This window comes from Sorex fumeus, unplaced genomic scaffold (genome assembly GCF_029834395.1).
Source record: "Sorex fumeus unplaced genomic scaffold, SorFum_2.1 ptg000316l, whole genome shotgun sequence".
NCBI lineage: Eukaryota > Metazoa > Chordata > Mammalia > Eulipotyphla > Soricidae > Sorex > Sorex fumeus.
This window is the reverse complement of record NW_026606373.1, coordinates 262,594-285,210: the sequence shown is the minus strand read 5'-3', so window position 1 is coordinate 285,210 and position 22,617 is coordinate 262,594. Positions and strand designations below refer to the sequence as shown.

Sequence of the window (22,617 nt, the reverse complement as noted above, 5' to 3'; positions counted from 1 at the left end):
TATTTCATTTATTTATTTACTTATATATTTATTTAAATCATGTAGGAGTCCTGCTATTTGTTCAGCCATTGATTGAGCTGATTGAATTGGGCATGAGCTCCACACTACTTGTCCCCCTTCAATTCTATCACCGTGAGATAGTGTTACAAAGCTTTCACGTTTGAGATTCAGCCATGCAATGATGGAACACCCATCCCTCCACCAGTGCCCATTCTCCACCACCCACATTCCAGTCTTCACCCTGCCTCGATGGCAGACAATTTCCCTCCCGTTTTGGGCATTAAGGTTTTTTTTTTTTGTAGGAGTACTGCTATTTATTCAGCCACTGACTAGCTGATTGAATTCGGCATGAACTCCACCTTAATTAATTAATTAATTAATTAATTTTCTTATAGCACAGTGGTGGGGTGTTTGCCTTGCACGCAGCCAACATGGTCGACCCAAGTTCGATTCCTCTGCCCCTCTCGGAGAGCCTGGCAAGCTACTGAGAGTATCTCTCCCGCATGGCAGAGCCTGGCAAGCTCCCCGTGACGTATTCGAGATGCCAGACACAGTAACAACAAAGTCTCCAATGGAGACATTACTGGGCCCGCTCGAGCAAATCGATGATCAACGGGAGGGCCTTTACTTATTTTACTTACTTATTTATTTATTGAATCACTATGGGCAAATTTACTAAGCTTTCAGGTTTAAGTCTCGGTCATACAATGATCAAACACCTTTCCCTTCACTAGTACTCATTTTTCACCACCATGAACCCCAGTATACCCCCCTCCCACCCCTTCAAATGCCTGTGAGGCAGGTGATTTCTACTTAACTCTTCTCTCCATTGATTACATTCATTATTTTGAGAAAAGATGCACCATTATTGTTTAGAATTTCCCCCCAAACAATCAGAATTGCTGAACAGGCATTGTGAAATATTTCGTTTTCTATAGCTGGTTATGAGAATCATATAATGTCATTTGGCCACGATTTTGGATTTCTGCAAGGAGTCAGATAATTACAAGATTGGTCTCTGTGTGTCTGGTGTTATGGCCGTGCTGGAGAGCCACTCACGGGGGGCAAAGGGCATAAGGATGTGCTGGTACCGCCCCCCCTTCCTATGAGACTGCAGTTGCCATGTCACTGCCAGCTCGTACCTGGCTTTCCTATAAGCTCTGAGGTGGTGGCCACCTTGCTGCCACGGGGGGGGGGAAAGGCGGAAGGGAGCAACACCTTTTCCCTCTTGGGGAGGCAAAGTGCCGTAGTTTAACTCATGGTCCATTCACTTTTCTTCTGCAATCTGCTGGGCTCTGGACTAAGTCCTTTTGCCTCTGGAGCCATGGCCGTGCCAGAGAGCCGCTTGTGGGGGGCAACTCGTGGCCTCAGTAGGGCGTGAAGGACGAGCCGGTACCGTCCCCCTTTCCATGAGACTGCAGTTGCCCCTTCACCACTGGTTCATACCTGGCTTTCCAATAAGCTCTGAGGTGGTGGCCACCTTGCTGTCGGGGGGGAAAAGGCGGAAGGGAGCAACACCCTTTCCCTCCTGGAGAGGCAAGGCGCCGTAGTTTAACGCATGGTCCATGCACTTTTCTGCTGCAAGCTTCCGGGCTCTGGATTCAGTTCTTTTTCCTCTGGAGCCATGGCCATGCCAGAGAGCCGCTTGTGGGGGGCAACTCGTGACCTCAGTAGGGCGTGAAGGACGAGCCAGTACCGCCCCCCTTCCCATGAGACTGCAGTTGCCCTGTCACTGCCGGCTCATACCTGGCTTTCCAATAAGCTCTGAGCCAGCGGCCACTTGTATGCAGTCCAGATGCATTTCTGCCAAAAGCCACTGGGTTTCAAGATTTGTTTCTGAGTCTCCGGTATCGTCGTTATTAATCAGCTTGATCAGGAGCCAGAGAGGCCGTTTGTAGGTAGCGACACGGGGTCTCGTTGGGATGGGGAGAAAGAGTCGGCTCCACCCCCGTGGGGTGAGGCCCAGTGTGTCTCGTCACTGCAGGCCCAAACCTGACTATCCAGTGGCCTCTGGAGGATGGTGGTCACCAGGCCGCCAGGGGGAACAGGTCAAGGCACGAAACCTATTCCCACCTGGAGTGGCCCAGCGCCAGGAATCTACTGCAGGAACAGGACGCATTTCTGCCAAAAGCCTTTGGGTTCCGAGATTCGTTTCTGAGACTCTGGGATCATGGCCATTAAGCAGTTCGATCAGGAACCGGAGAGGCCATGCCTCCAATTATATAGCTGAGCCGGAGGTGGTTTGTGGGTGTGTCTCCCACATACCTAACATTTGGCCGTTTACTTTCTTGGTAAACTTTGCCCCAAGTTTTTGGGGTCTGGCCAAAGGCACAGTAGCAATTTTGGGGTATCTGAAAGGCTGCTGATGCACTCACCTCACAGGTACAGACTAACCTACTGGCGGCACCATACCCCATTGGGAGATAGATTTTGCTCAAAATTTCCCACTACCACTCAAGCCTACCTGCCAGGGGCAGACGCTAGATCATTTATTTTCCATGGCTCACTTTGAAGATCACGAGAGCACGCACGGTCGCGATTGTGAACATACATTTCTAGATTGTAAATGGTTCTAGAGGCATCTCTGTATGGCACTAATCCATTTTGGGATTGAACTGGGAGTCTCTGGGCCGGGGCTGTTGGCGCGCTCAGATGGAACCTGGAAACAACTTGTGGGCATGACAGCCAGTCAGCTGGGCAGGCGGGTTTCCTGGGAGAGCCAGCCCGGGTCCTGGAAGCCCCATACTAGGGGTGGGGTGGAGGGCTTGCTTGTGGAAGCTCTTGGTCACTGGGATTCCATATGTAGTAGGCACTGCACACTTTGCAAACATGCCTGCTGGCCCGCGTGTCACTGAGCAAGGTCTGGAGATGTACAATGTGTTTGAAAGGTGATTGCAGCTTATTTCCTTCATTGTTAGCTTTGAAGGTCACAACAGGTGGTGTTTAAGGGACCAAATGGGGTCGGGACTGGAACCAAGGCCTTCGCTGGGCACTTTGAGCCCCTGCCTGACTTGCCCGGGCAATTACAACGTAAATATTTTTGTTCTTCAGGGGAGTGAAATGCGTGTAGGTACACACTATGGATGGTGTTGAACCCACAGAATAATCAGGGCCCTCCCTGTACCCCCCAGGGCTGCCTCTGTGTCCCCTATGTTCGAGGACAGGGAAGCGGCTTCCTGTGTCTTTGCCTGGCCGGGGGCAGGTGGACCCCTCCCTTTGCCTCGGGGTGCCTGTGGAAACCCTCGTTGGTGTGGACACAAGGTGTCATCCTGACACCTTCACTGAGTCACATCTGAATGAAGGCAAAACGTGGGGCTCTGGGAGGGACACAAGAGGGGGCCCCAGGATGCAGCTGGACTTTTGCGTTCTGTAAGGGAGGTTTTCGGATCTGGAGTAAAGAGACGGACAGAGGCCCACACAAGATGGACGAGGCTATGCACATAAGAGGGACAGAGGCACACACAAGTCAATGCAAACGCAAAAGGAGTTTGATTCCAGTTAACTGGGGTCTACGGCCTCACCCATGGAGAGGTCTCTTGCGGTTTATATAGGTTTCATAGTTTCAAAGTTAAGCAAGCACCTTGGTAACAGTGATGAGGCAACAGTTAAACAGTAGTTTCCAGTAACAGCTTATGGTTTCATAAGCCACTCATTCTTTCTTTTTTTCTTTTTGTGTCACACCCAGATTTACACAGGGGTTACACAGGGTTACTCCTGGCTCATGCATGCAGGAATTACCTCTGGCAGTGCTCAGGGACCATATGGCATGCTGGGAATCGAACACGGTCGGTCGCGTGCAATGCTAGTGCTCTACTCGCTGTGCTATGACTCCAGCCCCCTTTTGAATTTTTTATTTCGTTTGGTTGTGTGCTCAGGAGTTATTCCTGCCTCTGCACTAGGAATTGCTCCTGGCAGTGCTCTGGAGACCAAAAGGGACGCTGAGAATTGAACCCCGCTCACCACCTGCAGGGCAAGTGCCCTCCCTGCTGGCCTATAACTCAGGCCCCTGTACCCTCCACCTTTCCAAAGCACCGTGGGTGCGAGGTTAGCAGACACGGAAAGCAGGTAGGCAGAGGCATTTAGTTTGGAAGAGGGCGGTGGGTTGGGCTGGGGTCTAAAGCCAATGCTTGGGCTTGATCACCACGTCGCCGGAGGACTGGAAGGTGAGCGAGTGCCAGTTGAGAAGGTTGCCGTTTTGGCAGCTGGGCCCAGTGCGCTTCATGGAAATAATCCTGTCCCAGAAGTGCAAATCCCACACCTCCCCCACCAGGGACTGTTTCTCATCGAAGCCGCCCCCGAATGCGTCCTGCTCCTGCCCCAGGATGATCTTGGCCTCGGCACCCAGGACATAGCCTTTGCTAACGCCTTTCCTCCCCTGGGGCCTCCCGTCCACCCAGAGGGTGGCGATGCCCGTGGAGGATTCCCAGGTGACACACACGTGGAAGGGGCCCTGCGAGGGCTGGGGGGTCCTGAAGACGATCTCGGAGTGGCCAACGGTCAGGGAGAACTCGCCCGGCCTATACATGTACAGCACCAGCGCGTCGCTATGGGTTTTGGTGCTGTAGGAGAAGAGGCTGTAGTCACGTGTGAGGTCGGAGAAGGCCTTCATGCAGAGCGTGAAGTTGTGCAGCGGCTTCTGCTGTTGTGGCGTCAGCAACATGAAGTCAGTGGCCGACTCCCAGGGGAAGAGGAGCGACTGCCCCTCCAGGTCTGCAGGAGACGAGCAGATGTGCCCGGGAGCGCCCCTGAGCCCTGGCCTGCCCCCCACACCCTGCACTCTCCCTGGACTCTGTTTCTGAGGGCCCCACCCATCGCTGGAATCGCTGACCATGGGGGCCTCCTCTGAGGGCCATGAGAGAAGAGGCTGCACATGAAATCTTGGGGGGAAGGTCTTCCCTAGGAGGGTAAGTGCTCCCAATCCTGACTTGAGAGAGTGCACCCAGGTGGGTGAGTGCTCCTGAGGAGGGCGAGTGCTCCCCTGGAGGGCGAGAACCTCCAAGAGGGCAAGTGATCCCCAGGAGGGCGAGTGCTCCTGGTCCTGACCCGAGGGGGGGGTGAGGCACTGTCACCATTGCCACGTTAGCTGCTAAGTCGGAGGCGAGCGAGGGCTTGTGGGGTCCCACTACACCATCAGCGGCAACAGCACCCCGAGAGCCGCCCCTCCCCAACTCAGCATCTACTTGAAGTCGCCGAGTCCATGGAAGGCAGGGGCAGCAGCAGGGCGGTCAGCGGCCTCTCCATGGTGGCCTGCTGCGTCTTGGTCAGCCGCAGAGGGACAGCGTCGCCGTGGGCCATGGCTGCCCAGGGCAGTTTAGATCAGACCCCTGTCCCCGGGCACAGCTGGCAGAGCTGGAGAGGGTGAACATTAACAGGACCAGAAGTGCCCTCGAGGCAGGAGTGTTTGCTCTGTGGCTGGGTCTCTGACCCCACTCTGCGTGAGCCAGGCGACCGATCCCCCAGGAAGGAGGGGAGGGGCGCTGAAGGTCCCTGGCCGAGGGAAGCCACCAGGGGAGAGTGGCGTCACTGGGGATGCCACGGGGGTCTTGCAGGGGAGTGTGTGCGTGAGCAGTCCCCTCGTCCGGGGGTCTGGGGCAACACAGGCCTTGGGAGGGAAGCAGTCCAGACCCATGGGACGTTGGGCATGGCCACAGGTGGTGTCAGGGCTCCTGGCCAGCACCCAGAGGCTGCCAAGCTCCCATGAGGAGAGGGAGGACGGTGCAGCAGAGGTGGGGGGTGGCCCGGCTCTACACTGTCACGGCTCATGGTGGTGAGTGACGGGTTTGTCCTGAGGGGAGGGACCCCAGAGGCGGGCGACAGGACACCCCAGTCCAGGCCATGGTGACTGAGACCTCCGGTCACCCGGGCTGGGCCAGCACCATCCACGGGACAGAAGTAATAGGGAAGGGTGAGGACTCGCAGGCAGAGTTGCTTCGCGTCCAGCAGACGTGACAGATGGAGGGATGGAGGGTGCGAGATGCTTGTGTGTGGGGGGACGAGGTCAGGAGCAGGCCACTGCCCTGGGCCAAGGGGGCGGGAAGGACACAGGGGCAGACACACTGCTGGCCCGGAGAGTCACCTGCTGCCACACTGCCCATGCCTACAAAATGCAGAGAAGGGTCAGTGTGTCCACCCGCCGGGCCCTGGGAGGCCGGCGATGCCCCTGGGAGCTGCAGCCTCTCCCCTCGCCGCCCCTCTCTGCCTGGGCACAGTCCTCCAGGAACTGGTCCCCACACCCCCAGGTGCCCAGCAAAGTCACCCCGGAAGGGCCGCTTCTGGCCCTAGCCCTTGGGGTAGGGCGCCCCCGACTCACAAAGGAGCAGCAGTACCCGGCCGAGCAGGTGCGTGTGTCCATGGCAGGAGCTGCTGGCCTTGAGCCACTGGCCCCCACGTCCACACCGAGGGCAACGAGGTGCAGAAAGAAGGAAGCTCAGCCTCTATCGGGGTGTCACGCCTGGGCCTCTGATAAGGGCGGAGACTCTCAAGGGCCTGTCCCCCCATGCCCACCCCCTCCTCGTTTCAGGTCTCCACCCGGCTTCGTGCCTTCGGGACCTGGCCTTCTCTGGGGGGGGGAGGTAGCCCCCTTTGCAGGCAGCTTGTGGGGAGTCTCCAAGAGGAGGGGCAGAGGCGGTGCCCCATCCCCTCCTCCATCTCGGGACATGCTCAGGAGCAAGACTTGCTTCAGGGCTGGTCTGCGATGGCTGGAAGTTAGGCCCCCAGACCGCTGGGTGGTACCTTTGGGGATCTTCTGACTGGAGAGGTCCAGCCTCTGCTCCCAAGGGGACCAGCTTGGTGGGGGGTGTCTCGGCTGGGGGGCTCTTCCAGGAACAGGCTGTGGGCTGAAGAAGCCTCGGCCACAACACGGGATGTCAGGAGGACCAGCGAGCTTCCTGCCCCTGTGGCCGCATGGCCTGTGCTGGCTTCCGGCTTTGGGGCCACACTTGCCGGTGTTCGGCATTGCTCCTGGCTCAGTGCTCTTGCAGAAGGACCCCAGACCAAGCCGGGCCAGAATTGAGCCTGAGACTCCCATATGTTCACCCTTCCTCCTTTTTGAGTTTTTGATTTATATTTATTTTTTTTGGGGGGGGGGAATCACACCTAGCAGTGCTCAGGGGTTATTCTGGGCTCTGCACTCAGGAATTCCTCCTGACAGTGCTCATGGGACCATATGGGATGCTGGGGATTGAACTCGGGTCGGCAGTCACTGTCCTCCTGTTGTTCATCAATTTTCTCCAGTGGGCCCAGTAAGTCTCCATCGTGAGACTTGTTGTTACTGTGTTTGGCATATTGAGTACATCATGGGGAGCTTGCCAGGCTTTGCCGTGTGGGCGAAATACTCTAGGTAGCTTGCCGGGCCCTCTGAGAGGGGCAGAGGAATCAAACTCGGGTCGGCCATGGTGGCTGCATGCAAGGCAGACATGCTACTCGCTGTGCTATCACTCCAGCCCCGTTTTGAATTTTTTATTTCATTTGGCTTGGTGCTCAGGGGTTACTCCTGCCTCTGCGCTCAGGAATTCCTCCTGTCAGTGCTCTGGAGACCAAAAGGGGTGCTGAGAATTGAACCCCGCTCACCACCTGCAGGGCAAGTGCCCTCCCTGCTGGCCTGTTCCTCAGGCCCCAGTACCCTCCACCTTTTCAAAGCACCGTGGGTGCGAGGTTAGCAGACACAGAAAGCAGGTAGGCAGATGCGTTTAATTTGGAAGAGGGGGGTGGGGTGGTTGGGGTCTAACGCCAAAGCTTGGGCTTGATCACCACGTCGCCGGAGGACTGGAAGGTGAGCGAGTGCCAGTCGAGAAGGTTGCCGTTTTGGCAGCTGGGCCCAGTGCGCTTCATGGAAATAATCCTGTCCCAGAAGTGCACATCCCACACCTCCCCCACCAGGGACTGTTTCTCATCGAAGCCGCCCCCGAATGCGTCCTGCTCCTGCCCCAGGATGATCTTGGCCTCGGCACCCAGGACATAGCCTTTGTTAACGCCTTTCCTCCCCTGGGGCCTCCCGTCCACCCAGAGGGTGGCGATGCCCGTGGAGGATTCCCAGCTGACACACACGTGGAAGGGGCCCTGCGAGGGCTGGGGGGTCCTGAAGACGATCTCAGAGTGGCCAATGGTCAGGGAGAACTCGCCCGGCCTATTCACGTGCAGCACCAGCGCATTGCTATGGGATCTGGTTGCATAAGAGAAGAGACTATAGTCTCGCGGGAGGTCGGAGAAGGCCTTCATGCAGAGCGTGAAGTTGTGCAGCGGCTTCTGCTGTTGTGGCGTCAGCAACACGTAGTCGGTGGCCGACTCCCGGGGAAAGAGGAGCGACTGCCCCTCCAGGTCTGCAGGAGACAAGCAGAGGTTCCCTGTAGCGCCCCAAGCCCCAACCTGCACCCCACACCCTCTCTCTTCCCTGCACACTGCCTGGACTCTGGTCCTGAGGGGCTCATCTAACCCTGGAATCGCTGATTATGGGGGCGTCCTCTGAGGGCCACGAGAGAAGAAACCGCATATGAAATCCCTGGGGGAAAGTCTTCCCTAGGAGGGTGAGTGCTCCCAGTCCTGATTGGCTGAATTGACAGAGTGCTCCCCAGGAGGGTGAGTGTTCCCTAGGAGGGTGAGTGCTCCCCGGTGTTTAAACTCAAAAAGGGGCTGCAGTGGCGGCTCTATCTCTCCCTCCGCCCATGTTCGGTAGTCTCACACTGGTTCCCCCACCCCGGGGAGGTCGATGGTGATGGGCAGGTGAAGAAAGGAATGAGGGCCAGGCTGGTTGGTCTTAGTTGCAGTTTATTCCATTCCCATCTCCATCCTCTTCTGATTCTCCTCCTGCTTCTCCCTCCCCCGTGCTCCTTCGTTCTCCTCCTCAATCCCCTTTTATTCTCCTCTGGCTCTGGAATCTGGATCCCCTTTCTCCTTCTCCTTCTGAAGTCTGGATCCTGATCCCCCAGCCCACTCTTACAGTCTAGTCAAATCCCAAAACCATGAGGGGTTGGGGTAACAACTACACATAGGTGTGGTCACAATCAATGGGGGTGAATTTCTTTCCCTCGGGGAAATCCACTTCTAGGACAGATACTCTCTCAGCAGGACGACCCACCCTAGAACGGAATCGCTAGGTGTGTTTCTCCTCTCCTTGTCCAACAAACATATAAGCATACATAATATAAATCATTTTCTATGGACACAGTAAGAAATACTTAAGCTGTTAGAATTGCTCTTCTGGGGCCATCTTGATCTCAGACTACAGTGCTCCGGCCAGATAGTCTTTCCTATCCCTAGCAGGGTCCTAGTCTTGTCGTTACTTTTGGATCATGACAGCATTGGTCTGTGATCAAACTCTTGACTTATAGTTAAAATTCGTGGCACTTTGGCCTGGCCCATTTCGATGCCAGGGTAGCTCACCGCTTGCCCTGGGGGTGCTAGGAAGTAAGGGCAACTGAGGCTTAAGTTGAGAAAGCAGATGCCCGGGAGTGAATAATATTCAAAGCCAATTAAATCCTAAGTTACAAAGCATAATATTAACAGTCTTCCTGTATCTATACAAAAAGGGCATTTCTTTAAACTATTCAAAAGACATAAGGAGAGGAGAAAGGCAATATTAACTTACAACACAATTTCAGTGTCCTAGAAGGATCTGACCTTACAAATGAACAGATACTGATTAGGGGTGGGAAAGCTGATTAACTGGTTGGGGAGGAGAGCACAGGGAAGAGTTTACAGACGAACACCATGGAATGGAAGTGCCTCAGGAGCACTGTAATAAACCTGGGTTCCTTGTGGCAAGGGAGGAAGGACAAACCAATGTCATCCTACGCCCAGGAGGGTGAGTGTTCCTGGTCTTGACTCAAGATAGTGCTCCCCCGGAGTGTGAGTGAGTGCTCCCTCAGAGGGTGAGTGCTCCCCAGGAGAGTTTGTGCTCCCCAGGAAGGTGAGTGCTCCTGGCCCTGACCCAGCAGGTGTGAGGGACAGTCGCAGTTGTTGTGTTAGCTGCTCAGTCAGAGGTGAGCTTGTGGGGTCCCACCGCCCCCAGCAGCAGCAGCAGCACAACCGAGCGCAGCCCCTCCCCACCTCAGCACCCACTTGAAGTCGCCGAGTCCACAGACAGCAGGGGCAGCAGCAGGGTGGTCAGCAGCAGCCTCTCCATGGTGGCCTGCTCCGTCCTGGTCAGCCGCAGAGGGACAGTGTCGCCGTGGCCAGCGTGGCTGTGGCTGCCCGGGGCTGCTTATATCGCCCCCGGGCACAGCTGGCAGAGCCGGAGAGGGTGAACATTAACAGGACCAGATGCGGCTCGAGGCAGGCGTGTTTGCTCTGGGGCTGCGGTCTCGTCCCTGATGCCACTTTGTGTCTGCCAGGTGACCCCCAGGTAAGGAGGGGAGGGGTGCTGCGGGTCCCGCTGGCCAAGGGAAGCAACTAAGGGAGAGTGGTGGGAGACGGGGGCACTGGCAGGGGCCGGGGGCCTTGCGGGGGTGTGTGTGTGAGCAGTTTCCTTATCGTCGGGGTCTGGGGGCAGCACAGGCTTGGGAGGGAGCCAGGCGGTAGCTGTCTGTCCACACCCACCAACCCCCGACTGTTTCTGGGCTCACCGCGCCTATGTGCAGCTCTTTCGTCTGAAGTCCCCGACTGACCACAGGTGTGGGTGTGCCCCAGTTTCACCTGCAGGCTGGATTACAGGAACACATTTAGGGTGATCCCCACTCTTTAAAAATAAAAAAAAATAGGGACTGGAGGAATAGCACAGTTGGTAGGGTGTTTGCCTTGAATGCGGTCAACCTGGGTTTGATTCCTAGCATCCCATAAGGTCCCCTGAGCACTGCCAGGGGTAATTCCTGAGTGCAGAGCCAGGAGTAACCCCTGTGCATCGCTGGGTGTGACCCAAAAAAACAATAAAAATAAATCAATAAATAAATTTGGGGTCATACCTGGCGATGCTCAGGGCTGACTCCTGGCTCTGCACTCAGGAATCACTCCTGGTAGTGCTTGGGGGACCCTATGGGATGCCGGGGATCCAACCTGGGTCAGCTGTGTGCCAGGCCAATGCTGCCCCCACTGCACTATGCTCCTCCCAGGAACCATCCAGGGGGTCTTAGCATTCTCAGCCTGGGGCCACTGAGGCACGGCTCTGCTCAGCTGCCTCCTGCCCTCCGCAAAGAAACCCCCAAAGAAACTGGTGGAGAACAATTTTTTTTGCTTTGTTTTTGGGGGGGGTCACACCCGGCATTGCACAGGGGTTACTCCTGGCTCATACACTCAGGAATTACTCTTGGCGGTGCTCGGGGGACCCTATGGGATGCTGGGAATCGAACCCGGGTTGGCCGCATGCCAGGCAAACGCTCCCAGCCCCCACTACAGGACATTTAAGATCCTGCTCCATCTGTGTGACATCGCATTTGTCTCCTGAATCTCCCTCCTCTCACTCTTAAGTGGCTTATAACATCAGGAACTTTCTTTACGTTTCTTCACACCAGTTTTTTTCTCAGTATATGCATGCCTACCATTAAATGAATAAGTTATTTCCCTTAAAAAGTTCTACTGTAGGCCAAAATATCACGACTGAATATACTGGGAATAATTTCAGTCCAGTCTTTCACACTGTGATGTGTGTGTGAAAAGACAGCTTGACTTATATCCATTTGACAAGTGCGCCCGTTACTGAGTCAGTTTTAAATTCATAATTAAAAGCCACATTTTATAAACCGTGTTTTATTGGAGAGTGGGAAGCAAATGCATTAAGCACCAAACTCCAGCGGTGTTTTTTATTTTTTTTTTCCAGATCAGAAACAAAATACAGCTTTGCTCCTCTTTAAGCTTTAACCTGGAGTGACCCTTGGATGCCCCCGAAAAAACAAACAAGTGAAGGCAATAACCTCCGAGCCTGATCTGATAAGACTCACCTGTCAGAGCTCCCTGAAACTTCCAGCCTAAGAGCCCAGCCTCTTCAAAGACCCCGCGCTCACTTTAGTGCTCAGGTAACACTGATGAGCATATTAGCTTTGTCACCAACACCTCCTTATCTAGGCAAACAAGCAGAGGGACCGCCCAGGGGGAATAGCCCAGGGGGATAGACATGTGGTCAGTCCCTGCTTTCTCTTCCGCATGCCTGGGAGGGTGTTGGCTTCAAGTGGATCAGAGAATTCCTGGGAATGGGTGCTCACTGCCCCCACCCCCGCTGAGCTGAGCTCCCCACCCCAGAGCTGGGGTTTTGTCTCTGAGGTGGGCCCTGTCCTGGAGGGAGAGAGCAGGAGGGAGAAGCCAGAGTGAGGGGCTGGAGAAGGTCCCACCGGGATGGGGCGAGGGAGACGTTGGCGAGGAGCAGGGAGCACTGGGGGGCTGAGCCTCAGACCTCAGTGAAACAGGGCCCAGGAGAGAGACTTTGGGAGTCTCAGGTACGGGACAAGGACTACACGTTGCTGCTTGGGCCTTCCTTCAGGTACCAGAACCGAACTGCCGGGAGAGGCTTAAGGACACTGCACAGACCTTGATATCGCTTTGCAAGGTAGTGCAGACGTGCGGGACGGGATCTTTGGTGAAACCTAAGTGTTCTGTGATGACACCGCAGCTCTGCCCAGCCTGCTGCGGTGTTGGAACACCAGCTGCCAAACTCAGAGCTGGCTTCCATGAGGCCTTGGGCGGTGTCTCTCTCACCTGCTGGTGCCTAATGGTCTAACTGCGCATCACTCTAGCTGGAGGTGGGGTCTGCGGGCGCGTGGGTGGAAGGTTCTGGAGTGAAGGCGAGAACCAAACAAGCATGGAGGGCAGTCCTGTGCAAACAGCCTGGTGCCCGCCGAGCCCACAGCTGGCCCTGGCATCTGCTCACTGGGGGGCTTCCTTTCTGTTTTTGTGGGGGGCTATAGACTTTTGCCTGCCAGGCAGCGCTCAGGAGGCCCCATAGGTGTCTCAGTGACCCTGAGCACGCCGGGTCCCCTGGGCCTGCAAGGGTGTGTCCAGAGCTGCATCCAACAGCGCTCAGGGCACCAGGTGGTGCCAGGGTGGAGCCAGGGTCCGCCTTGAGCAGGGCCAGTGCCCCACCCTCTGCTGCTCTCTTTGTGCCCCCATTTTTCGTTGTGTGTTTTAATTGATGTCTCTTTTGAATTTGGAAAAACGTCTTCTTTTAAATTGGGAAGAAAAATTATGAGAAACATTTCTTTAAAAATATTTGATATTGGTGGTGGTGGTGGTCATAAGCTTTTGTCGACATCAGTAAAGGTAAAGGTAAAGGCCCTCCCGTTGATCGTCGATTTGCTCGAGCGGGCCCAGTAACGTCTCCATTGGAGACTTTGTTGTTACTGTGTCTGGCATATCGAATACTCTCGGTAGCTTGCCGGGCTCTCCGAGAGGGGCGGAGGAATCGAACTCGGGTCGGCCATGTTGGCCGCGTGCAAGGCAAACGCCCTACCGCTGTGCTATTACTCCAGCCCAGTAGCAAGTAACAATAGCTGGAACAATAGCACAGTGGGGAGGGCATTTGCCTTGCATGTGCCCACCCAGGTTCACCCCTGGCATCCCATAGGGTCCCCCAGGCACCGCCAGGCCAGGAGTAATTCCTGAATGCAGAGCCGGGAGGAACCACTGAATATCGCTGGATGTGACCCCAAAAGAAAAAAAGCAAGTAATTCTTCCTAGCAGAACTATAGATAACACAAAATCAATTTTATTTTCCACCCAAGATCATGATTTTTTAAAGAATTTTTTGTTCCAGGGGCTGGAGAGATAGCACAGCAGGTAGGACGTTTGCCTTGCATGCGGCTGACCTGGGTTCGATTCCCAGCATCCCATATGGTCCCCTGAGCACTGCCAGGAGTAATTCCTGAGTACAAAGCCAGGAGTAACCCCGGTGCATCGCCGGGTGTGACCCAAAAAGCAAAAAAAAAAAAAATTCTGTTCCACCTACTTTTTCTAATGCCTTGTTAACTAAGATATTGTTTTAACAACAGCAATGGTGAGTAAGATCAATTTGATAAGCCTCCCGTGCAGATATGGAATCTCTAGCAGATGAGAAAATATGGCGGAATCTGTTGACATATCTGAAGGCATATTTTCTAGTGACCAATTTATTCCTTTTTAGTGAATCACTGTGAGATACACAGTTACAAAGTTGTTCCTGATTGGTTTCAGTTGTACAGTATCCTAAAACTAGTTCTTTACTAGTATACATGTATACAATGTATACTACATCTCATGTATACTATGTATACATGTATACATGTATACTATGTATACTATGTTCCATGTATACACCAATGTCCCCCAGTTACCTTTCAGCACCCCCCAGGCAGACATATTCTCTCTCTCTCTCTCTCTCTCTCTCTCTCTCTCTCTCTCTCTCTCTCTCTCTCTCTCCCCCTCCTTTTCTCTCCTCTCCTCTCTCCTCCCCCCTCTTGCATTGTGGTTTGCAATACAGGTACTGAAAGGTTATCATGTATTCCCTTTACCTACTTTTAGCATTCAGCTCTTGTCCAGAGTGACCATTTCCAACTATCATTGTCATAATGGTCCCTTCTCTGTCCTAACTCCCCTGCCCTTCACTTGTAGCATTGATCCTACCATGGACCAATCCTCTTGGTTCTCATTTCTACTCACTTTGGGTATTAATTTTATACTGTGGTTTTAAAAAATATATTCCCCCCAAAATGAGTGTAATCATTCAGCTTGTCCCTCTCCTTCTGACTCATTTCACTCAACATGATACTCTCCAGATTCATCCATTCATTTTTCCCTGTGGCTGCATAGTATTCCATTATGTAGATGGAATTTTTTTTTTTTATCCAGTAGTCTGTTCTTGGGAATGTGGGTTGTTTACAGATTCTGGTTATTTTGAATAGTGCTGCAATAAATATTGAAGTGCAGATGGCATTTCTGCTGCGTTTTTGGGCTCCTAGAGTAATTCTAGGAGCAGTATCGCTGGGTCATAGGGAAGCTCAATTTCTAGTATTTTGAGGAATGCCCACATTGTTTTCCAAGAAGGCTGGACCAGTCGGCATTCCCACCAGCAGTTAATGAGTCGGTTTCTCCCCTCATCTGTGCCAGTACTGGTTGTTCTTGTTCTTTTTTGACGTGTGCCAGTCTCTGAGGTGTGAGAGGATATCCCATGGTTGTTTTCATTTGCATCCCCCTGATGGTTCATGACATAGAGCATTTTTTATGTGCCTTTTGTTCATTTTTATGTCTTCTCTGAGAAAGTTTGTTTTTTCTTCTTTTTTTTTCTTTTTTGCTTTTTGGGTCACACCCAGTGATGCTCAGGGGTTCCTCTTGGCTCTGCACTCAGGAATTACTCCTGGTGGTGCTCGGGGGACCAATGGGATGCTGGGAATCGAACCCGGGTTTGCCACGAGCAAGACAAACGCCCTTTCCTCTGTACTATTGCTCCAGCCCCTCCCATATTTTGATTGGGATTTTTTTTTCTGGTAAAGTTCTCCCAGTTCTAGTGGCCAATTTAAATGTTGCAACTTTGCTTTGGTGACTCTGCATCTTTGGACAATGAGAATTGCCTGGCGTCATGCAGCAGGAACAAATATGGACCATCCAGTCCTCCAGACCCAGGGCTGTGTGTGTATCTCTTCCCCACGGAACTGCACAGCAGAATGAAGGGCATCCTCCGCACACTCGGTTATCACAGAGGACACCTTTGACAAGTGAATTAATTTGCTTTTTTCTGCCTGTAGAGCCTCCACCATTGAGTCTGTGTCCCCTCCCGGGCAGTATCCGCCCCACGCGCCGTGGCCCGGGAGCCCACAGGCATTAGGGCATAATCGCTCTTTGTTCGGTGGACAAAGGCTGGAGGCGCAGGGTCGTGGTTCTCGGAGGAAGGCACTGTGTCGGGCAGGAGAACAGATTGTCCGTGTCACCTGCCCAGGGACGGGGGCGGGAAGTTGAGCACAGCATTTGTGAATCAACGTGCTTTTGGTCATGCCTCTCTGGGAGCCCCCCAGCTGCAGTCTCACAAGCTCGGGTGGGGTTGAGGGTGGTTCTCTGGGTCCCAGCCACCTTCCTGCCTTCTACTTTGTTACTTTCTGCCTCCATGACTCCTTCTCTCGGAGCTGGGCTGTGTTCCGTGTGGAGGGCAGGGGGAAAGGACTGGGGAGAAGGGGGGGGGGGGCGTGGAGAAGGACTCGGCCACAGCTGGCCAGCCAGCGCAGAGGCGGGCGCGTGGCTCCCTGGGGCTGGTTCTCTCTGCAGTTTCTTTCTTACAACGTGGGTCTGGGAGCCATGGTCTGCCCTACCGTCAGCAGAGGGGCCATAGCACCCACACTGGTCACAGGGGCACCTGTGGGGTCTCTCTCGTCCCCCCCCCGATTTGAGTTGGGTGTGACCGCCCCAAACCATGTGCATGCTCCTGGCTTTCTGCGTTGTGTGCTGAGGTACCTCACCCAAGTTGGGGATCCTGGGGGGAAGCGGGAAGGTCCCCTCCACTCTCTGGCTGTGACATCTTGTGCCAGGTCACGGGGTGGGGGGGCAATGTGGGCAGAGGGAGCCCTGTGGCACCAGACACAGGGGGAGTTCCTGAGATGAGCACCAACCCCTTCGACCCACCTGCAGTTCCGGACATAGGCTGGGGTGCCCGGCAGTGACTACCTCAGGGCTGCGGGAACCGGCTCCCACTGTCCCAGGGAACTCCGGCAGGACCCGACCCACCCCTGCAAGGCGGCGGGCTCCATCTCAGGTCCTGCTTGGTCCTAGGGGGTCTCCGCTGGGTGTGGCGAGCATGCAGTGGCAGGGCATGGCCACGAGGCGGAGCTCTTGCTCCAGAACTGGGTGGAGTCCGCAGAGCAGCCGCCCCCCCTCCCCCGCACCCCGCCCCGGGGTTTGGGGGGTGACTTTCTGCCATCGCCCCCCACCCTGGGGCCCCAGCACAGGTGTGGGGCGGGAGGACGGGGCTGCCCCGAGGCTGTTTCTGTGCCCAGCTCGGAGGGAAGAGAGGGAAGCCCAGGGTCCCGCCCCATCATGCAAGATTCAGCAGGGACACACCTGCTGCCCACACCTGCTGCCCGGCCTGCCCCGGAGGCCACATCCTGGCTCTCTGAGCTCTGGGCCGGGGGCAGTGACGGGTAGAACAGTACCAGCATGGACGCAGGATGCCTGCTGGGCTTGCAGATGAGCTGACATGCCCTGAGTTGCAGGGTCAGTCAGTGATGAGGGCGCTGGAGGGGGGTCTCCGAGACCCCAGGATGGAGGTGGTGGTCGCCAGTGGTGGCCCCGAGACTCCGGGAGGAAGAGTCCTGTGGGGCGGCAGGTGCTGAGACCACAGGTCGGGTGCAGGATAGCCTATAATTACCCCTGGCACGGAGCCCCAGGGAAGTGGAGGCGTCGGGGTCTGGGGCTGGAACTGCCCCGTGGAGAGGACTTGGAGCAGGTGACCACTGGAGGGGGGATTAGGGGCACAGCTCAGCTGGGGTGCGGTTCTTTCTCTGAGACAAGCCAGCTAACAAAAAACAGTGGGGGACAGCACCCCTGGGTGTGAAAGGCAGAGCCCACCCAGGACGCCCTACAGCGAGTCCCTGCTGTCCAAAGGCCTTTGGCTGGAGACGCCTCTACTGACCAATTAGTACCTGCCCCTGCACCCTGAAGAGCCCCAGAGCTGAGCTGGGTCACCCATGCTATACCCATCCATGGGCAGCACTGCTGGGAGTGGGGTTGAGTCTGACTGGGCCGTGGGGTGGCGTCCATCTGCATGCAATCACTGACCACGCGTGGGTTTAGGCTGCGGGGCAGGGGGTGGGGGTGGGGGTGTGAGTCCTCTGAAGGAAGGCGGGGGAGAGTGCGTGTGTGTGGGGGGGGGGGTCACAGGGCCAGCTCTGTGTCCCCCACATTCCCTGAGTGTCTTCCCCAGGGTGTCTTGGCCGCTGGACACTCTGCCCTGCTCCACATAGCGGCTGTGCCGGGCGCTGGTTTTGTTCCTGGAGCTGCTCCCAGGACGCCCCGTCCAGGCTCTCGGGAAGGGGTGGGTGGAGGCTGGGTGGGGTGGGAGAGGGCCAGGGACCCGGGATGCCCTGGCGTTCATTCATTCCCCAGCTTGGGGAGAGAGGGAAACGAGATAAGGCCTGAGAGCTGGGGCAGGAGGGGGTGGGAGGGGACGGCCCCCCTTTCCTTATCAGCAGCCTGCCTCTGCCGGCTCCCTCCCCCCCAGAGGGGTGAGCTGCCCTGCCGTGGGGCGGATAACATCACGGAGCAGGGGAAGGCCCTCTCCTCCCTCCGGGGCCAGCTCCAATCCAGCCGCTCCGGGAGCCTTAGACCCTCAGGCACCACAAAAGAGGTCCAGAGCGGCCCCGCTCCTTCTCTCTAATTGGATCCGCTCGCGTTCCCCAGGTCCCTGCCTCCCGCTCGGAAGCACCAATCAGAGCTGGCCTACTGGTTGCTAGGAGACGGGAGATGGGCGGAGGCGCCGGGTCTTTGTCACTCCACCTGCTAAGCCCAGGGCAGAGCAGACGGTTCAGGGCTCAGGCGCAGAAGGCCTGGGGGCTCCGGGGACCAGCTCGGGGCCGGGGTGGGCAATAAAAAGCTCCCGGAGGGCCCGGGACCGCGAGGTTGGGCGTGATGTTTGCGATTGTGGGGGTCACCCCAGAACGGGACATTCTGAGCAGAAACGCCCCTCGCCTGGAGGCTGTCGCGTCCCTCTCGTGGGACACGCTGGTGGGGCAGCTGGAGCCCCAGCCCACAGCCCTGGCACCAGGGTCCTCTGGGCCAGCCTCGAGGTGGTGCCTGGAGGTGGCTTTGCAGGGTCCCGTGACTCAGGAACCCAGGAGGGGCCCAGGACCCCGGGTGTCAGCATGATCACGGCAGCAGGGCCTGGGGCTTGGGGAGGTCCTCAGTGCCGCTTCCCGCTGCTCCTCCCGGAGAGGCTGGGCCCTGGCACCACGTCCCTGAGACTGAGGGGCAGCAGCGCTGAGCCCTGGTCACCTGTCAGGCTCGACAGGGACAGCGCCGGCATTCAGGATGGCCTCTCCCCCCCCCCCCCCCCCCCCCCCCCATCGCGCGTGAAAGACCAGGAGGAGAGCAGTCCTGGGAAGCAGGACAGACTTTATTGGGTTAGGCTTTGCCTACAAGGGCGTCCGGGCGGGGAGCTGGAGCCGGCGGCAACGGTGGGGTGGCAAGGTGGGAAGCCCGGTGGCAGGCCAGGGCCAGCAGCAAGGGGGTGGCCACACAGTGCACCATGGCCAGGCCTTCGGCCAGCTGCAGCAGCAGGTCCTGGGCCTGCTGGGCCTGGCATAACCGTATAACCACCACCTGGGACCTCACCAGGTCGTCCACTCCCAGCATCACCCCATACGGCCACCAGAAAATGAACCAGATCCACAGCACGTCCACCCGCGGGCACGGCCCCTTGCCCAGGGCCTTCTTCAGTCCCTTGGCGCCCAGCAGGCCCAGAGGCAGCAGGACGAAGAGACCCCAGCAGGAGGAGACGTGGAGCTTGTGAAGCAGCCCCCAGCCCTGGCCCGGGGGGCAGGAGCCCTCGGAGGAGTCACTGGTCAGGGCACTGGGCAGCCCCAGCACGATGGCCGCAGCCCAGACAGCCGCCGGGATCAGGCGCAGGAACCAGCCTGCGCCCAGCCGGGGCCCCAGACAGGCCCGGCTGGTGATCAGCAGCGCCTGGGCAAAGGCCGAGCTGTGCCAAGCCAGGTGGGCGAACTGGCACAGGGGGGCCGGGCGGGCACCGCCCAGCCCTGGTGCGAGCAGGGCCAGTGCCAGGCTGAAGAGGGCGCTGCCCGCGGCCAGTTGCGCCAGGATGGGCCGGTCAGCACAGCGCCGCCAGCGGAAGAGGGGCCGGAGGAGGGCGGAGAGGACAGCAGCGTTGGCCAGGAGGCCCAGGACGCTGAGCAGGAGGAAGAAGGGCAGCGAGGACGCGTCCAGCAGGTTGCAGGAGTGGCAGGGCGCAGCCGCGGCGACGTCGCTGTCGTTCACGCTGTCCTCGTAGTCGTAGATGAGCTGGTCCAGCTCCTCCGTTGTGAAGAACCCTCCCCAGTCCTGCTGGCTGGAGTTGTCGGCCAGGGTCAGGGACACCTGCAGGACGGGCACCAGGCAGGGCATGGCAGGTGCCCGGGAGTGAGGAACGGGTCGGGGCTGAGGAGTCGTGCGAGGGCAGCTGCGGGGCGGGGTGGGAGCACAAGGGAGGGAGGCGGTGCAGGGAGGGGAGAGGGGGAGAGGGCAGGGCTGTGGCAGGGTCTGGGGGTGCAGGGCTGAGTACAGGGTCTGGGGGGGCAGGCTTGAGGGGCACAGGGTTGGGAAGATCCAGGGTTGAGGGCAGAGGCTAGGGGTCAGGGTCTGGACAGGCTTGGGGCACAGGGTTGGGGCAGGGTCTGGGGTTAGGGTCCGGCAGGGTCAGGGTGCAAGGTCGGGCAGGGTCTGGGGGCACAGTGTTGGGGCAGGGTTCGGGGCGCAGGGTCCCGTAGGGTCGGGGGCACAGGGTCTGGATGGTAGGGTCGGGGGCGCAGAGTCGGGCAGGGTCTGGGGCACAGGATAGGGGCGCAGGGTCGGGCAGGATCCGGGCGCAGTGTCGGGGTCGCAGGGTCCGGGGCGCAGGGTCGGGCAGGGTAGGGGCGCAGGGTCGGGGGCGCAGAGTTGGGCAGGGTATGGGCACAGAGTCGGGCAGGGTAGGGGCGCAGGGTTGGGGGCGCAGAGTCGGGCAGGGTAGGGGCGCAGGGTCTGGGACGCAGAGTCGGGCAGGGTAGGGGCACAGGGTCGGGGGCGCAGGGTCTGGGACGCAGAGTCAGGTAGGGTAGGGGCGCAGGGTCGGGGGCGCAGAGTCGGGCAGGGTAGGGGCGCAGGGTCGGGGGCGCAGAGTCGGGCAGGGTAGGGGCGCAGGGTCGGGGGCGCAGAGTCGGGCAGGTTAGGGGCGTAGGGTCGGGGGCGCAGGGTTGGAGCAGGGTCTGGGGTTAGGGTCCAGCAGGGTCAGGGTGCAAGGTCGGGCAGGGTCTGGGGGCACAGGGTTGGGGCAGGGTTCGGGCCGCAGGGTCCCACAGGGTTGGAGGCAGAGGGTCTGGGTCATGGGGTCGGGGGCGCAGAATTGGGCAGTGTTGGGGTGCAGGGTAGGGGCGCAGGGTCGGGGTCGCAGAGTCGGGCAGGGTTGGGTCGCAGGGTAGGGGCGCAGGGTCGGGCAGGGTAGGGGCGCAGAGTTGGGCAGGGTAGGGGCGCAGGGTAGGGTCGCAGAGTCGGGCAGGGTTGGGGCGCAGTGTCGAGGCGCAGGGTCGGGCAGGGTCTCTGCTTACCGGCTGCAGGCAGTTCCCCATGTGTCTGCTCCGGCCCGGGCTGTGTCTGTGGCTGCGGCTGGGAGATAAGTGCGGACCCCGAGGGGGGGGTCCGGGAGGGCTGAGGAGCTGGCGGGAGGGGTTCCGGGAGTCATCCCCACGCCCTCGGTGCCCGCCCGCCCAGAGGGCAGGACTGGCTTCCTGTTCGGAGGCTGCAGGTCAGCCCGGGTGGGCCTGCTCTCAGGAAGGAAGAAGGGGGGCCCAGAAAGTGAGTTTCCCCAAACCTGGGGGGGGTGTCCAGGGGCTTCCCAGACCCAGCACGGGAGGAGCAGGAAGGGGGGGAAGGGGGCTGAGCGCCAGGTGTGGGGACAGATAAGGCTTATGGGGGGCACAGCAGGCCCTTGTGGGGGTCCCTGGGGGACAGTTACCCCAGGCACTGGCAGGACTGGGGGGGGGCGGGGGGCAGGCCATGGTGGAGGGTCCCTGACCCAGGGAGGGTCTAGTTCAGTCTAAGGGTCTCTGACCCAGGGGAGATCATGGCCCATCTGAGGGTCCCTGACCCAGGGAGGGTCTATGGCCAGTCTGAGAGTCCCTGACCCGGGGAGGGTCTATGGCCAGTCTGAGGGTCCCTGACCCAGGTAGAGTCTATGGCCCGTCTGAGGGTCCCTGACCCGGGGAGGGTCTACGGCCAGTCTGAGAGTGCCTGACCCAGGGGAGGTCATGGCCCATCTGAGGGTTCCTGACCCAGGGAGGGTCTATGACCAGTCTGAGGGTCCCTGATCCAGGGAGAATCTACGGCCCATCTGAGGGTCCCTGATTAGGGGAAGGGTCAGCCACTCAGTGCCAGTTGCGTGGGGTGGGAGGGACCAGCCCCGGTGTTTCTGCTCAGCCCATGGCCCCTCGGGGTGGAGGAAAGGCCCCCCCACCCCCGTGCTTGCTCTGCCCCTTGGGAGAGGACCCCCGTAACTCCGCCTCTCAGGCGTGGAGACCAGGCTAGGAAGGGCCGTCACGGGTCATGAGCTGGCAGCAGTGCCCGTGCCCGGGTGTAGGGTGTGGGAGGGGCAGACCCAGCACCACGTGGGGCTGGGAGGCGAGTTTGGAGTCCGCGTGCCCACCTTGGCCGTGTCCCTCCACTCCTGTCTGTGGGGCCCGGGCCCACAGGGTGAAGCCCCCACCCAGGGGTGAGACCTTCCTTTCCCGGATCCCTCCTGGGGATGCCCACGGGATGTCACGGCCAGTCACAGGGCCTGGGTGTGAGTGGACGCGGCAGGACCCCCCCCTTGATGGACAGGGGAGGACCTCTGGTGTGAGTGAACAGGGGAGGACCCCCGGGTGAGTGGACAGGATCCCCGGTGTGAATAGACAGGGAAGGACCCCCAGTGTGAGTGGACAGGGGAGGACCCCCGATGTGAGTGGATGGGGGAGGACCACTAGGTGAGTGGACAGGGGAGGACCCCGATGTGAG

General features: G+C 58.1%; 3 protein-coding genes across 3 annotated transcripts; all 3 read right to left on the bottom strand.

Moving 5' to 3' along the window:
* Positions 1 to 4,114: 4,114 nt before the first annotated feature.
* LOC130018894 (mucosal pentraxin-like) lies at positions 4,115 to 5,295 on the bottom strand. The gene is made up of 2 exons (XM_056109573.1): positions 5,181 to 5,295; positions 4,115 to 4,710 (listed from the first exon to the last, which is right to left on the bottom strand). Exons 1-2 carry the CDS (start codon positions 5,293 to 5,295, stop codon positions 4,115 to 4,117), a joined length of 711 nt encoding a protein of 236 aa, XP_055965548.1.
* Positions 5,296 to 7,722: 2,427 nt separating this feature from the next.
* Positions 7,723 to 10,120, bottom strand: LOC130018893 (mucosal pentraxin-like). The gene is made up of 2 exons (XM_056109572.1): positions 10,057 to 10,120; positions 7,723 to 8,318 (listed from the first exon to the last, which is right to left on the bottom strand). Exons 1-2 carry the CDS (start codon positions 10,118 to 10,120, stop codon positions 7,723 to 7,725), a joined length of 660 nt encoding a protein of 219 aa, XP_055965547.1.
* Positions 10,121 to 18,968: 8,848 nt separating this feature from the next.
* Positions 18,969 to 21,239, bottom strand: ACKR1 (atypical chemokine receptor 1 (Duffy blood group)). The gene is made up of 2 exons (XM_056109565.1): positions 21,174 to 21,239; positions 18,969 to 19,968 (listed from the first exon to the last, which is right to left on the bottom strand). Exons 1-2 carry the CDS (start codon positions 21,192 to 21,194, stop codon positions 18,997 to 18,999), a joined length of 993 nt encoding a protein of 330 aa, XP_055965540.1. The 5' UTR covers positions 21,195 to 21,239; the 3' UTR covers positions 18,969 to 18,996.
* Positions 21,240 to 22,617: the final 1,378 nt, after the last annotated feature.